At 38.2% G+C, this 12,640-nt stretch overlaps 1 protein-coding gene across 1 annotated transcript; it reads left to right on the forward strand.

Moving 5' to 3' along the window:
* Positions 1–9,921: 9,921 nt before the first annotated feature.
* On the forward strand, positions 9,922–12,218 carry LOC128863176 (protein disulfide-isomerase A6 homolog). Its single transcript, XM_054102177.1, has 3 exons — positions 9,922–10,222; positions 10,308–10,966; positions 11,057–12,218. The coding sequence occupies exons 1-3, from the start codon at positions 10,207–10,209 to the stop codon at positions 11,696–11,698; spliced, it is 1,317 nt and encodes a 438-aa protein (XP_053958152.1). The 5' UTR covers positions 9,922–10,206; the 3' UTR covers positions 11,699–12,218.
* The last annotated feature ends 422 nt before the right edge of the window (positions 12,219–12,640 follow it).

The following is a 12,640-nucleotide window of genomic DNA, read 5'->3' on the forward strand; positions in this document are numbered from 1 at the left end:
TTTTTAAATTTTTAGTGAAAATCTCAGTAATGCGGAGACACAGTTATTGCTGAGAGTACGGTTGAATATGGAGGACGAGTTTAAATCGGGTAGAAGGAAAAAAAATGTATTGTGGAAGAAAGTTGTGACCGAAGTTACAAATGTAAATCCCAATATAAGACTGGACAGCACCACAGCGCAGAGAAAATGCTTAAATCTCTTGGTAACGTACAAGTGCATTAAGAAAAGAAATAATTCTTCCGGTAGAGAAGCTACATACATCCTGGAGGTATTTTGAGGACTTCGACGAAGTTTATGGTACAAGGCACTCAATGACTCCGCCAACAGCAAATTGTTAAAGTGAAACTATAAATTTTTAATTTTCATAAAACTTATAAAACCTTACTTTAAAAGTGGCCCAATTCATTCGGAAATGGGAATAGAAAAGGTCCTCGGGAAACGACTTTATTGTTTTAATAAACGATTTGTTTTTAGGTATTTTTCTTTTTAAAGGCAAACATTTGTACTAAACATTTTTCTCTTTGACTTCAATAGCCTTCTTTTTCTTAAATTTAAAGAAAATCTATCTTTTCTTTGCTCACAAATTTCGTTTAGTGTTAGATTCAGCAAAATTTCCATTTTAGTATTGTATTATACGCGTTCAAAAATGCAAACAAACGTATTTGCAAATTGTCAAAAATTGTATAAGAAGTATCAAATGTCAAACTTGCAGTGTTGCAACTGATGCTTATGCTGCAAGTCATGTTGCATTTACGAACACAGCCATATTTGACTTGACAATAACAAATATTTTTAATATATTTCTTAGCTATAAAAAAATATGAAAAATATCTGAATTTTTACGAAATTTTTTATACTTTTTGATACGGTTTTCTATGAAGTTTAATCATTTTTTATGCAACCAGGTAACATGAAAGAGCGTTTTGGAATCGGTGATCTCAGCTGTGGGCATTTTGTTTTTTTTTGGACCAGTTGAGAGGATTTTTACTTATGGATCTATACAATGCCCATAACTGCCCGAAACTGCCCGTTTTGTGTTTCTTTTTTCGGTTCCACTTTGAGAGAGTAATTTGAGTGTATCAGCAGCCTGAAGTTGCCCAGAAAAAATGCGAGCGGATTTGTGAAAACTGTGAAATTGAGTGGCCAACTGGTTAACTAATGAAGGAAGAAAAGGAATTAAACAAAAGCAAAAACACAAGATAAACATTGGGAAAAAAACAACAAAACAATAAAAAATAATTGTAACGTTTTGTTTCAGGCAAGAAATTGTGTTTTTTATGTTCCAGTGTTTCAGGGTGATTTACGCTTGGGCGAAACTTGCCCGAAAATGAAAAAACAAACCGAACTTTGGCATCTAGCTTTGACTTCTAAAAATTTACTTTTACAGTTTACTTATTTTCGACGCTTATAGTACTCAAATGGATATCCTTTTCTCCCTCATGAACTGAAGCACGTTACAGTGATAAAAATCCTGCGACAGTCAACACCTTCACTGGTGTTTTTGCTCTTCTTGTTTTTTCTCTTCTTGTTTTTTTTTTTTTTGTTTTTTTTTTATTCTTCTTTTTTTTGTTTTTTTTCTGTTTGTTTGTAAAATATCACACACCCATTAGTTTCCTGAGAATCATATGTGAACACATACCGTTATATTGTATGCATGTGCCACTTCCCCTTTTTTTTTTGGCTTACATTTGATACCGTTCGCTTCTTCATGGGTGTCATTTTTTCACTTCCATTTCCGTTATCCATTTTTCTATTTCATTGAACTGTGCGCATTTGTTTGCCAATCGAATGACTGCACTTACAATCACACACAGATGTATTTGCTATCTATTTACATGCATACATGCACACTTCAGTCATACTCGGATGTGGGCGAGCTCATGGCCAGGACGGGGTAGAAAAATTCGTGGATATGAGTTTTGAAATTAGATTTGCTCTTATCAAAGTGTTATTTGTTATGACACACGACTTTGCGTGCTTTTCATTATCGATGGTTTCACTGAATTTCCTTTCCTAGTTTTTATTCGGTAGTGGCATTTATTGTGACTCTTTTATGAACTTATGGGATTTTGTAGTCTATGAAAATTGAATGCATAAGTATCTTGGTAGGCCTTCATATCGGGGCTTAATAAAGGGTGTTTTTTTAGAGGTTAGGTTTTCAAGATGAAATAAAACGTATATAATTTACTGTTATGGCCAAGAATTTAGCTTTATTATAAAGATAAGGGTTTGCCATTATGTTTTAAAAATGATTTCGGGCAAGTGGCCGCCGCGGCTGGCTCGAATAAATTCCAGCCGAGAGGCCCAATTTTCGACCTCTTTTTGCAGCAATTGGGGCCGTATGTCAGCAATAACGCGCCGAATATTCTCTTCCAAGACATCAATCGTCTCGGGCTTATCTGAGTAGACAAGCGACTTCACATAGCCCCACAAGAAATAGTCCAGCGGTATTATATCGCACGATCTTGGAGGCCACGCCACAGGTCCACGGCGCGAGATAATGCGCTCACCAAAAGTTTCCTTCAATAAATCGATTGTTGCGTTGGCTGTATGGCATGTAGCGCCGTCTTGTTGGAACCAAAGGTCATCCACATCAACATCGTCCAATTCAGGCACGAAAAAGTCATTAATCATGGCTCTATAGCGATCTCCATTGACTGTAACATTATGGCCGGCTTCATTTTTAAAGAAATATGGACCAATGATTCCCTCTGCCCATAGAGCACACCAAACAGTGACTTTTTGAGGATGTAACGGCGTCTCAGCAATGGCTTGTGGATTATGCTCAACGACAATTTTGCTTATTGACAAACCCATTCAACCAAAAGTGAGCTTCATCGCTTAACAAAATTTTCTTGTGAAAATCAGGATCGGTGGCCATCTCGTTTTGGGCCCATTCACCGAACGTGCGACGCGCTTGATGGCCGTTGGGCTTCAATTCTTGCACGAGTTGGATTTTGTAAGCCCGCAAACCAAGATCCTTCCACAAAATCTTCCATAAAGTGGATGGGCACATCTCCAATTGCTTCGATACTCTGCTCCACAGCAGCAATAGCGTCTTCGGTGCGCACTGTACGACGTCTCTGAGGATGCGTATTATCCACTAGAGCAAACGTGGTGCGAAACCGATCCATGGTTAATCGAATTAGTGACTCTGATGGACGATTATGTCGACCGAATATTGGACGCAGCGCGCGATGCGTCGCGCGAACCGAACCATTATTTTCGTAATAAATTTGAACGATTTGCAAACGTTGTTCAGGTGTAAGTCTATTCATTATGAAATGGCAAACCAAACTGAGCATAAATCAAGTGACAGCTGTCAAAAAGACCATCTACGAAAAAAGTAGTGCCAACTTGAAAACCTAACCTCTAAAAAAAACACCCTTTATAATACAATAACATATGCTCTTTATCTTCATCTAAATTTGAATTGTAATCCTTTTGATCTGATGTAAGTTTTTGTAAGAGAAATTCCTATGTGTACACGCATAGGTATTTCTCGGTATCCACATTAAGTTAGAAAGTGAGTTGGAGGTCGGATATAAACTATAAACACAGCTAATCGGAGGACTTGTAGGTATTTTTCTGCTAGGGATGATGGCAAATCCACACAGTTTTACAGGCCCCAAAATATAGACAGATATGAAAATATGGAATATTCGCTTCTCTTATGACTTGAATGGAGAAAATATTATTATTTTTGCCATTTTGCCAAAGGATAAGCACCGTTTCCAAAAGAGTGGCTTAAAAAGTTAAATAAAAAACCCGAAAACACTCAGAAAAAAAATTAAAAAAAAAAATAAATAAATAATTAGCGCTTACACTCTATATTGGGTATTCGGGCGAGCTTCTCCTATTTGTGGCGTGCGTCTTGATGTTGTTCCACAAATGGAGGGATCTACAGTTTTAAGCCGAACGTAGATATTTTTTTATGAGGAGATTTTTTTAGATAGAAAAACACTTGGAGGTTTGCCATTGCCTGACGAGAGACGGCATTCATTTTGATGAAAACACAGTAAAATAGTAATGAAAATGGCTTTATTGTTTGCCAATATATTCTCCTTGGAAGTCAATACACTCCTGCACTCGTTGGATACCTCAAAAACGAGCTGTTTAAAGGTTTCCACAGCTTCTTCAGGCAATGAAAAACGTTGACTTCGCATTTTATTTCTGATGTTCTAGAACAAAAAAAAATCATTAGGTGCCAAATCAGGGCTGTAAGGCGGATGACCTATTAATTCGATCATTCAAGAGCCCAAAAACTCACTTGTGTAAGCCGAAACGTGAGAGCTGGCACTGCCTTGGTGAAGAATTGCTCGTCTTCGGTGATTGGTTTTCCTTAAGTATCCTTAACTATTGGCAAACAAATTGTCGTGTACTACTCAGATTTGACTGTTTTTAGCTTCTCTAGTTGCCGCCGCCGTAGCCGAATGGGTTGGTGCGTGATTACCATTCAGAATTCACAGAGAGGTCGTTGGTTCGAATCTCGGTGAAAGCAAAATTAATAAAAACATTTTTTTAATAGCGGTCGCCCCTCGGCAGGCAATGGCAAACCTCCGAGTGTATTTCTGCCATGAAAAAGCTCCTCATAAAAATATCTGCCGTTCGGAGTCGGCTTGAAACTGTAGGTCCCTCCATTTGTGGAACAACATCAAGACGCACACCACAAATAGGAGGAGGGGCTCGGCCAAACACCTAACAGAAGTTTTTTAGTTGCGGCATGACCAGATTTTCCGAAAAAACAAGCGATCGTTTATGTTGAGATGCTTCTTCAGCGACCAACTTTTATTGGTTTAAGATCGCCTCATACTGTCGATTGCTGTTTTGTTTCCGGCTCTTATGCATAGATCCAAGATTGGTCACCTGTTACGTTCTCATAGACTTGCTTTCAACTACAGCAACTGAATTTCTTCAACTATTCTTTACACCAATCGACTAGAGTCCTATTTTGGCCAATTGTCAAATTCTGCGACATCCAACGAGAACAAATCTTCTTGATGACCAACTGTTCATGCAATATTGAATGTATGTATGCTAGTCCTACTAATGCCTCCTAAGGGAGCCTCTATCTCGCAATATGTCACATGACAATCTGGCATTATCAGTTGACGCATATGATCGATTGTTTCTGACACAACAACCGTTTTTGGACGACCTGCACGAAATATGTCCTGTAAGGATCGACGGCCACATTGGAACTCGAAGTAGTTGATCAATGCACTCCTATTTCGATAACCCACGTCGAAGGTCGTAAAAAATCATAGCACGAAAATGTTCACGAGTTAATTCTATATATCTTTTGGGCAAGATGAATTCTTCAACTCCCTGAAAAAAAAAATGAAGCTCGTAAGTGAAAGTTTACACTAAAATATACCAAACTTTTCGATACAAATATCGAATGGCAGCTCATCAAAGTGTTGCAAAAGCGCAAAACAAAGAGGCAACCCTCGTATGTATTGTATACTTATTATTTTGAGGTTGCTTATCAATTTGATCAAATTGATGGTTGAATAGATGTGGAAGATGTGGAAGATGAGTGAAGTATGCAGAGTCTGAAAAATATGTTCAATCGCTTACTTCAGTTTGGCTGGTGGAAGCTTCTAAATTTTGGGTTTCTGGGTAATTTATTATTGCTGTTGTACCCCCGGGGTGGTTGCATTGCAGGTGACTTTTAAATTTGATGTGTCACCTCAAAATGTCAACACCTCACAAAGCTTACAAATGAATTCATTGCTGATTTTTGCACCGAAATGTAGCCACAAAGAACTTCTTTGTAACTTTGTACGTGGCATAATTTTCATAGTTTTCAATGGCGTTTTGTTCTTCTTAACAGTCAAAGATAATATTCACAAACGACTACCCAAGCGATTTTATTTCGTTTCCAGATCAGCAACACCAAATTGAGTAGTCCCTTCAAGTTTTTGGTACGCCATAAAGTTTAAATCTTCTCTGGAAGATATACGGGTTAATTGTGCTAGACTTCTAGGGAATGCAAAAACCGAATTTTTGGTTCTCGGTTTGAAACGAAAAAAGAAGTTTAACAGCGAAACTAAAAAAAGAGTGAAAAAAAAGTTAGTAACCAAATTAAAAAAACGGTTTTTAGAAACTCTGATTTTTTTTAGCGTTAAGAGTGCTAGCGTGGACAAGAAGCTCTCTAACTTCTTACAAGTCCTGAGAACGCCATTATGGATGTCTAAGTTCAAAAAGAAACTCTTTAATAAAATATAAATGAAAAATATGTGCCCGCATCGAGCTTTGCGAACTTGAAATTTTATTTGAATTTCTGCTTAAACTCAATACGCCACAATAAACCCGTAAAACAATAAGAATTAAAAAAAAAAGAATACGTTTGATCTCACGCAAATTGTTCTACAACAATAATGGCAATAAATTGGCTGCAAATCCAACTGTTGCGCTTACCCCTTCTCCTTCGGCTAACATTCTCCATCTTCATTCTCCCAACCCCTCACTCCCCAACTGCTACCTAAGTAATAAGCCAAGCGAGCGTACCAGGCGACTTATACTCGTACGTACAAACATACGACTTCGGATTAAGGATAACAACTGACCGAACGTGTGGGCTGCTGCTGTAACTGCTTTAATTTTGATTTATGTTTTCTCATATAGGTACTTAAGAAGAGTAAATAAACAAGTAGACCGTAGTAATTGTTCGCAAAAAAATTGTTTTATTCGTTCAGAAGTTTATGCATTTGTATGTTTGTGTGGGTGTGCATGTACGGGTATGTGGTATACCCAACATAGGAGTACTATTATATGGGAATGTAGAGGGGTATTTAACTATATTGCGCTATATTAGCTTATAAAGCATTGGATTTTCTTTGCGTTGTGGTAATTTGGCAACCATTTTTGGCGTATTTATGAAAATTTATTTTTAGTTTAGGAGTTTGGAAGTACTAAGAAAACAGTTATAAGGATATGGGGGCAATAAATAAGTACAGATTTTTTCTATTTAAGCAAAGGATATATATGTATGTATGTGTGTATGTGCATATGTAACTGAACGCTAAAATTTAAAATGTATCTTTCTTCGGAGGCCAGCTTCACCAATCACCTTCTCTTTCCTCCATTCGGTTCTCTATGAAAAATGCACCGTAAAATCTTTCTTGAGTTAAGGTCGGGGATTGTGAACTCTATTTTGGTTTTGAGCAGCCTGAGTCCCTGTAGAAATAACTCACTGTGACCGCACTCGTTAGACTTATGCATTTGTTCATCACGGATTGTGTTCTGGTATACAAATTTCAAAAAATCGCTTTCTGCTGTCGGAAACTTTTCTCTGGAGACAAAACAAAAATGCATTGCTAATGGATTAGGTGGGAGGAAACAATGGAATTAAGTTCTTATTCCGGTGCTTAATATTTTTGGTGAAGGATGTTTCAAATAAATTGCCAATTAAATAATAAAACGTTTAAGATTTTGATGGCCAATACAATACTTGGAATATGTTAGGGAGCCGCTCTCTATGAAAGAGACGCTTCTGGATTTTTTCAAAACTTCCGATTTCAGAAAACAGACGGACTTGTGCCCATCTTTGTCTGGCATCACCAGGCTAGCCTCTCAAACATGGGTGACCCTTCTGAAGTACCTAAGTAATAGTTGGAGGATTATGGGGATAATTTCTACGATTTCGATTATTTTCTTCAAACGACTATCATCCTCATTCGCCCAATCGCCTATCAAGTAAAATACTAACTGGAGGAAATCGAAGTTGATGCTTTTTTTGATAAAGTATTCATACTTTTCATGTGTCAAGCATACAGAGAATATCCAGTACTTCAAAAATTGTCCTCTTTGGTGTGTAATTGAAAGAAGCCCACATTTTTGCAAAACAAATCCTCCGTTTTCAAGCAACAAACACATACGACGCAATAAGTCCGTACAGAGGTGCAGACATGTGTGGTCGGCGAATGGTATAATGGTCCTACTTGCTGTCAATAATTAACAAAAGAATTTACAGTAATTCTTGTAAGCTTAGCAAAGCTAGCAATCGTAGTCATCTCCAAGCTGGTCCATTTGAAAACAACTCCCATTAACCAATTCTAATCGGATGAAGGTGAACTTCACACTTAGTTGCTCTTTACTGTTAACTGCTCTGTTCGCTCTCACAGTAGTTGACTCCCACTTTCATAGTAACTGCGAGCGATGAGTATGATCTTTGGTGTTAACTGCACTGGCTCTCACAGCAGCCAACACACACTTGCATTGTAACTGCAAGCGATGCTTAAGAGTCGTATATGTATGATGTTCGCTAGTTGGGCAGCAGAGAGCAAGTTCGTTTACGTAGGTAGTTATTTCTGCTTACCTTACATAGTATGTATGTATGTAAAGGCAAATGCAATAAGAAACACAAATCGTTCAAATGAAAAGAATTCAATATTAATTACTAACCCTCACGTAAACAAAAATATGTCTCATCTTATTTTCTTCCTTCTCGAACCCTATTCCAAATAGTCACCAGAGAACAGTCACAGCTCATTGAAAACCTTCATAATTTCAGCATATGCTTGTCTCACTGTTACACCCTAGACTGTAAGGCAACAACCAAAAAACCTTTCATACTGCAGTTTGGGCGCCACTGTTGCAATATGAGTAGAGAAGACATAAGCCAGCCATTTGATTATGAACTACAAAAAACAGGATTATGCATGTCAAAGGGAAAAATCTTTTCCCCTGAGCCAGTATGCCGGAGAACGTCGTATACTTTTGAGCAACAGATGAGCATAGAAAACGAAAAGTGCTCATTTAGCACTGAGAAATCAAAACGGCTACAGAAAAAGGGCCTCCATAGTAAATATAATAAAAGGTTGATAATATTTTGTTAACTTATTGTTTCCCGTATGTTTACTCTAAGTCCAGCGATTTTCTCGTTTGAAAATTAATCTGTACAGGAAATTATTAATCCACATATGCCCTTATAACTAATATATATAAATGTAGCTTTTAAAATAAGTTTAATAACTCCTCAGGGTATGAAATCTTCAAAAGCAAGTTCCTTTATGCAAATATGCATACTACTCATACTAATCAATTTAGGGTAGGGTAAGGGTAACCAAATAATTTAAGCTGTTTGGGAAGATCCATCGCAACGCAGTACTAACCGCGCTCCGAGTTTACTTGTTATGTTGCTAAGACTTTGTGTAATGATCGCTACATTATACCCATTTCGTTCCTTTTACTATCCCGCAGGAGTAGAGTTGCGCGCTATCGTGACTTTTAATGAGCAACAATTGGCACAATTGAGTTCAGGATATTGCATTACCTCGGCCTCGACATACTTAACACATGTCGGGCATGCGCAGGTACCCCCTATTCACGTGTCCTCCTAAATATTCTCACCTAATACCCCTCTCCTTTTGGAACCTCCCTGTCGAAACACGTTTCGTGGACCTACTTCGAATTCGCTGTGCCCAGCAGGGAGTGATAAACTTTACAACAACAACAAATATTGCGCCTTCCCCAGGGCTGAGACTTCAGCTCAGAAAATCAACAAAAAGAAAGAGAAAGAATAAGCTAAAGTAATATAATGAAATAAATCGCGCACACATGCATCTACACGTACATACATTTACACACCAAAATTTGTTTATTTTCTGTACTGATGTCACTGAAAATTCAAATTCACTAAAATCAAAGCAGCGGTTTTTGGACGGCGCTATCTTCTATTTCCCCATATTGTAGTAGATATTAGTGTTTAGAACTTTACTAGCACGCTCTTAAAAATATTAATGCTTCCTTATCCAATTTCGTAGTATGAAAAACTACGTTTTCTATTATTAAATGTAATTCAGTGATTTTAAAAATGTCGCACAACCACAACACTGTCGGAGCGTGTAGTGCTAAAAATTAGCCAATCAGAAACAAACAGATGTCAGAGAAGAGCAATGTTTGAGAGTGACAGCAGTATTTAAGAAAATCCGTGTCATTACTGACTGGGAGAAGAAAGAATCAAGTAAAAATAATCTTAGGCGTGCGGTAATTATTAAGTAAAATTTGGAAATATCGGGTATTTGCACAAGAAAAATTACTTGTTAGTTCTCAAGCACAAAGTCTTCCTTGATAAAAACATAATAGATATTTAATTTAGTAAAAATATAGTTTCCTTTGTTCGGATTCCGCTTAAGCGGTCTAGAAAAGTCTGTGCAACGTACATACATACATATATCCACAAAAATAAAATCAACTAAAATGAAATTAATGCTTTGTAAGTTTGAAACATTTAATATCGAGATTTACTATTTTCCATTATCTAACATGATTTCAATATATGCACGCCTTTATCTTTACAGCTGCGGTTTTACTAATCGCTTTGGCCACAGTGCCGCTGCCGGCTTCCGCTTTATATTCGCCAAGCGATGACGTGGTGGAATTAACGCCCTCCAACTTCGATCGTCTCGTAACCGGCGACGATGCTATTTGGATTGTTGAATTCTTTGCACCGTGGTGCGGTCACTGCAAATCGCTAGTGCCAGAATACAAGAAATTGGCTAAAGCTCTAAAGGGTGTTGTTAAAGTTGGTTCAGTGAACGCTGATGAGCATCGCACACTTGGCGGTCAATATGATGTTAAAGGTTTCCCAACTATCAAAATTTTCGGTGCTAACAAGCGATCGCCTATTAGTTATAGCGGCCAACGCACTGCTAAAGCTATTGCGGAGGCGGCACTTGCCGAGGCCAAAAAGAAGGTGCAAGATGTGCTCGGCGGAGGCGGCGGCAGCGGTGGCAGTAGTAACAGTGGTAGCGGCGCTGATGCCGTCATTGAGTTGACTGATGACAACTTCGACAAACTGGTTTTGGATTCAAATGATGTTTGGTTGGTTGAATTCTTTGCGCCATGGTGTGGTCATTGCAAGAATTTGGCACCTGAATGGGCTAAGGCTGCCAAGGAGCTGAAGGGTAAAGTGAAGTTGGGCGCATTGGATGCTACCGTGCATCAGAGCAAGGCTTCAGTAAGTGGCAACCAGTTTGAGATAAATATTTTTAGTTTAAGACTTTTTCGTTTGGTGTCTACTAAATGCCTTTAATTTACTCTTTCATAGGAATATGGTATTCGCGGTTATCCCACCATAAAATTCTTCCCTGCTGGCAAGAAGAGCAGCAGTGACGCCACAGAGTATGATGGTGGTCGCACAGCATCTGATATCGTCAGCTGGGCACTCGATAAGCACGTGGACAGTGTACCCGCCCCCAAATTATCGGAAATTGTTGATGAAAAATCCTTCGATGAAGCCTGTGAGGGTAAACCACTTTGCGTGGTCTCGGTGCTGCCACATATTCTCGACTGTGATGCTAAGTGCCGCAACAAATTCCTTGATACACTCCGTGAATTGGGCGAAAAGTACAAACAGAAATTATGGGGTTGGGTTTGGGCTGAGGGTGGTGCACAAAGCAAACTTGAAGATTCTTTAGAAATTGGCGGTTTCGGCTACCCAGCTATGGCTGTAGTGAATTTCAAGAAAATGAAGTTCTCAGTGCTGAAAGGCTCGTTCTCCAAGGATGGCATCAATGAGTTCTTGCGCGATATATCCTATGGACGTGGACACACTGCACCGGTGCGTGGCGCCAGGAAACCAGCAATCGAAACTGTGAAGCCATGGGACGGCAAGGATGGTCAATTGCCAGCAGAAGAGGATATTGACTTGTCGGATGTAGATTTGGATGATGAGAAGGATGAGCTTTAAATCCATATATAAATGGGGATATGCCAAAATACTTAGAGATTTATCGATGAATGAAAAGAAAATCGGTAGGTGAACGTAACGGATTGAATAGAGCGGAACAAAAATGAAACCACCAAAGTCAACAAACTTCAGTTCAAGTTCAAACCTTTTTCTACACTATCTACTTATTATTTGGGTGCGACAGTATTTTAAATTGTCGCGCCCAAAGGGATTCTTAAAAATATGCCATTGCATTTACCTATCTACCTACATACATACATGTGTAGATATACCCTAGTACATGTGTAACAAGTGGCTATAGTACTCACGTGTTGCAACTTAGTAAATAATCAGGTTCCACACAATTTTAAATTTAGTTCTGTACTATTTTTAAATAACCTAAAAGTAGTTTTACGTTATATTTATATACATATATATAAATGCTAAACCGAATTAATTGTGAAATAATATTTTTTCTATTTCAATTTTGTGTGCTCATTGTATGCCCTTGTAAATGAATTAAAAGTACCATCTAAACCTATTGAATACTTTGTTTTAAATAGGAGTATTTTTTTTTTAAATTGCAGTTTAAATGGACATGGGTAGCACAGGGAATATAGGAGTATACCCAGTCAGTGTTAGTTGTATCATTAACATTCTCCATAAATGTTAAGGGAATGGTGTTGAAGGGACACTCCTTGGCCGGATATAAATCCCGATCGTTCCGGTAACGTAGAACCGACTGTCGTGGGAGCGAGTGAATGTTGTTAAGATTGCTTAGTTTCACTGCGGATGGTCGAGCATTAATTAATGGACTACCGGCTTTCTGTTTATTTTTATATATACTTATATGTGCATACCTCTCTCGATTTCGTTAACTTGCTACATACAGTCATAGGCTGATGCGTTAGTCTGCACGGCACAAAATAGATATTAATTTTTTCATTCGACTCATTTGTTTGG

This window comes from Anastrepha ludens, chromosome 5, assembly GCF_028408465.1.
Source record: "Anastrepha ludens isolate Willacy chromosome 5, idAnaLude1.1, whole genome shotgun sequence".
NCBI classification, from domain to species: Eukaryota; Metazoa; Arthropoda; class Insecta; order Diptera; family Tephritidae; genus Anastrepha; species Anastrepha ludens.

Excerpts from the sequence above, each read along its gene's own strand:
- LOC128863176 (XM_054102177.1), top strand. Across the intron at positions 10,967-11,056 it reads TGCATCAGAGCAAGGCTTCA|GAATATGGTATTCGCGGTTA; the intron begins GTAAGTGGCAAC and ends ACTCTTTCATAG.